Source organism: Otolemur garnettii, unplaced genomic scaffold (genome assembly GCF_000181295.1).
Source record: "Otolemur garnettii isolate 467f Iridium unplaced genomic scaffold, OtoGar3 scaffold00018, whole genome shotgun sequence".
Lineage (NCBI taxonomy): Eukaryota > Metazoa > Chordata > Mammalia > Primates > Galagidae > Otolemur > Otolemur garnettii.
The window spans coordinates 11,029,681-11,032,439 of record NW_003852413.1 but is presented as its reverse complement, the minus strand read 5'-3'; the positions used below and the strand labels follow the sequence as shown (position 1 = coordinate 11,032,439).

Below are 2,759 nucleotides of genomic sequence, written 5' to 3'. Positions count from 1 at the left end.
ACCACTATGTAAGTTACCTCCTCATATGCAGGTAGAAACTCTGTCCTGAATCCTTCTTTTAAGAAAAAAACCATCTGATTTAAACAGAAAGCTTGTGAGATGGCCGGACACGTATCCGAATCATATTTTGTCTTTTTATATTATAGATTATGTCGTTTCTAAATGCCCTCAGCCAGGAAAGGTCTGCACAAATAAAGCCAATGTTTTTCCTTTTAAAAAAATGTCAGATCCGAAAAGGTAGAGAGAGGCATCATTTGGGATAATAACAGTGTTTACTCAAGCCTGTGCATATGTTAAAAATGTTATTTTCTCTAATTGCACATTGCGTTCCTATAGTAACGGGGCTGAATCCTAAACTGAAATGAGTGATCAATAGTGAGTGCCTGTCACCTTCAAATGAAGCCTTAGGTATTGTGGATGGTATAACGCTGCTCCGAATTTGGCAAATGGCTATAAAGATGTAGCAATTGAGAACTGAAACTAAGATGAGTTTCACTGATTTTTTTTTTGTTTGTCTTTTTTAGATTTTCACTGAAAAGTCAAACCAAGAAATAGCAACACACCTTGAATTATTACCGCCACAAAACTCACCTACCTCGCTGCTCTAAGGGCAAAAGAGAGAATGAGCTACTACGGCAGCAGCTACAGGATTGTCAATGTGGACCCCAAATACCCTGGGTACCCCCCGGAGCACGTCATAACCGAGAAGAGGAGAGCCAGGCGACGTCTGCTGCACAAGGACGGCAGCTGTAACGTGTACTTCAAGCACATTTTTGGAGAATGGGGCAGCTACGTGGTTGACATCTTCACCACGCTGGTGGACACCAAGTGGCGCCACATGTTCGTGATCTTTTCTTTGTCCTACATTCTCTCCTGGCTCATCTTCGGCTCCATCTTCTGGCTCATCGCGTTTCACCACGGGGACCTGCTAAATGACCCACGCATCACCCCCTGCGTGGACAACGTGCACTCCTTCACCGCGGCCTTCCTCTTCTCCCTGGAGACCCAGACCACCATCGGCTACGGCTACCGCTGTGTCACTGAGGAGTGCTCGGTGGCGGTGCTCACGGTCATCCTGCAGTCCATCTTAAGCTGCATCATCAACACCTTCATCATCGGAGCCGCCCTGGCCAAAATGGCAACTGCTCGCAAGCGCGCCCAGACCATCCGCTTCAGCTACTTCGCGCTCATCGGCATGCGGGACGGGAAGCTCTGCCTCATGTGGCGCATTGGGGACTTCAGACCCAACCACGTGGTGGAAGGGACAGTCCGGGCCCAGCTCCTCCGATACACAGAGGACAGCGAGGGCAGGATGACCATGGCATTTAAAGATCTCAAATTAGTCAATGACCAGATCATCCTGGTCACGCCAGTAACGATTGTTCACGAAATCGACCACGAGAGTCCCCTGTATGCCCTGGACCGCAAAGCGGTGGCCAAAGATAACTTCGAGATCTTGGTGACATTTATCTACACTGGGGATTCCACGGGGACATCCCACCAGTCTAGAAGCTCCTATGTCCCTCGGGAGATCCTCTGGGGACACAGGTTCCACGACGTCCTGGAAGTGAAGAGGAAGTATTACAAAGTGAACTGCCTGCAGTTCGAGGGCAGCGTGGAAGTCTACGCCCCCTTCTGCAGCGCCAAGCAGCTGGACTGGAAAGACCAGCAGCTCCACGGCCTGGAAAAGCCGTCCCGGGTCCGAGGATCCTGCGCCGCAGACGCCAAGGTCAGACGAAGGTCGTTCAGCGCAGTTGCCATTGTCAGCAGCTGCGAAAATCCGGAGGAAAACGCCAAGTCTGCCACGGACGAGCATAAGGAGCCACCTTATCAGAAAGCTCTTCTCACGCTGAACAGAATCTCCGTAGAATCCCAAATGTAGGCCCATGTCATAATGCCAGGGCTACGGCGCCATCATTTTCCCCTCCAGCCAATCACCTTAAGGCAAGTAGTTGTAAGCATGGCTTGGAAAAAATGTCATAGCTATGCTTTATGGTGAGTAGGTTAAACTTGGTGAAAGATAACTTAAAAATGCCATAGTTCTGAGATACTGAAAACTCTCTTGCTAGCCCATTTTGAATTAAGAATGCTCTTGATTGGCTCGGTGCCTGTAGCACAGTGGTTAAGGCATGAGCCACATACAGGAGGCTGGTGGGTTGGAACCCAGCCCTGGCCAGCTGCACAACAATGACAACTACCTTTAAAAAAAAGTAGCTGGGCGTTGGTTGTGGCAGGTGCCTGTAGTCCCAGCTACTAGGGAGGCTGAGGTAAGAATCCCTTAAGCCCAGGAGTTTGAGGTTGCTGTGATTGTGTGATGCTGCAGCACTCTACAGAGGGCAACAAAGTAAGACTCTGTCTCAAAAAAAAAATGCTATTGATTGATTAAACTTCATTTCCTTTTATTCTCTCATATATTCATGCCTCTGGTTGGAGGCACAGTATTTAGGAATGGGGATAAAGGCAGATATAAACGCTGGAATGAATAAAAAGTAGGAAAACAAGCAAGCTTGAATAATTACATTTTAAGCTATATTAAAATTGAAAATATATATATTAAAATCGATAATATAATGACTGATTTCCTATGAAAAATCATATTGTCTAACTAAGAGATACACAATTTGCCTCCAGAAAAATTATACTGCTGAGCTGAGTAGCTGTGAAATTAACTTGCCAGTCTGAATCCCTGGGCTTGTTTCTCACAGAGCTGTAGTGTCAGCAGGCAGAGGCACTGGGGACAACAAATCAATAATGCCACC

The 2,759-nt window shown here is 47.2% G+C and overlaps 1 protein-coding gene across 1 annotated transcript; it reads left to right on the top strand.

Annotated features, from left to right (window-relative positions):
- The first annotated feature begins 596 nt into the window (after nt 1-596).
- Nucleotides 597-1,882, top strand: KCNJ16 (potassium voltage-gated channel subfamily J member 16). The gene has a single exon (XM_003786174.2). It carries the CDS (start codon nt 623-625, stop codon nt 1,880-1,882), a length of 1,260 nt encoding a protein of 419 aa, XP_003786222.1. The 5' UTR covers nt 597-622.
- Nucleotides 1,883-2,759: the final 877 nt, after the last annotated feature.

Bases quoted from the DNA above. Each gene is read 5' to 3' on its own strand.
- KCNJ16 (XM_003786174.2), top strand. From the start codon at position 623: ATGAGCTACTACGGCAGCAGCTACAGGATTGTCAATGTGGACCCCAAA.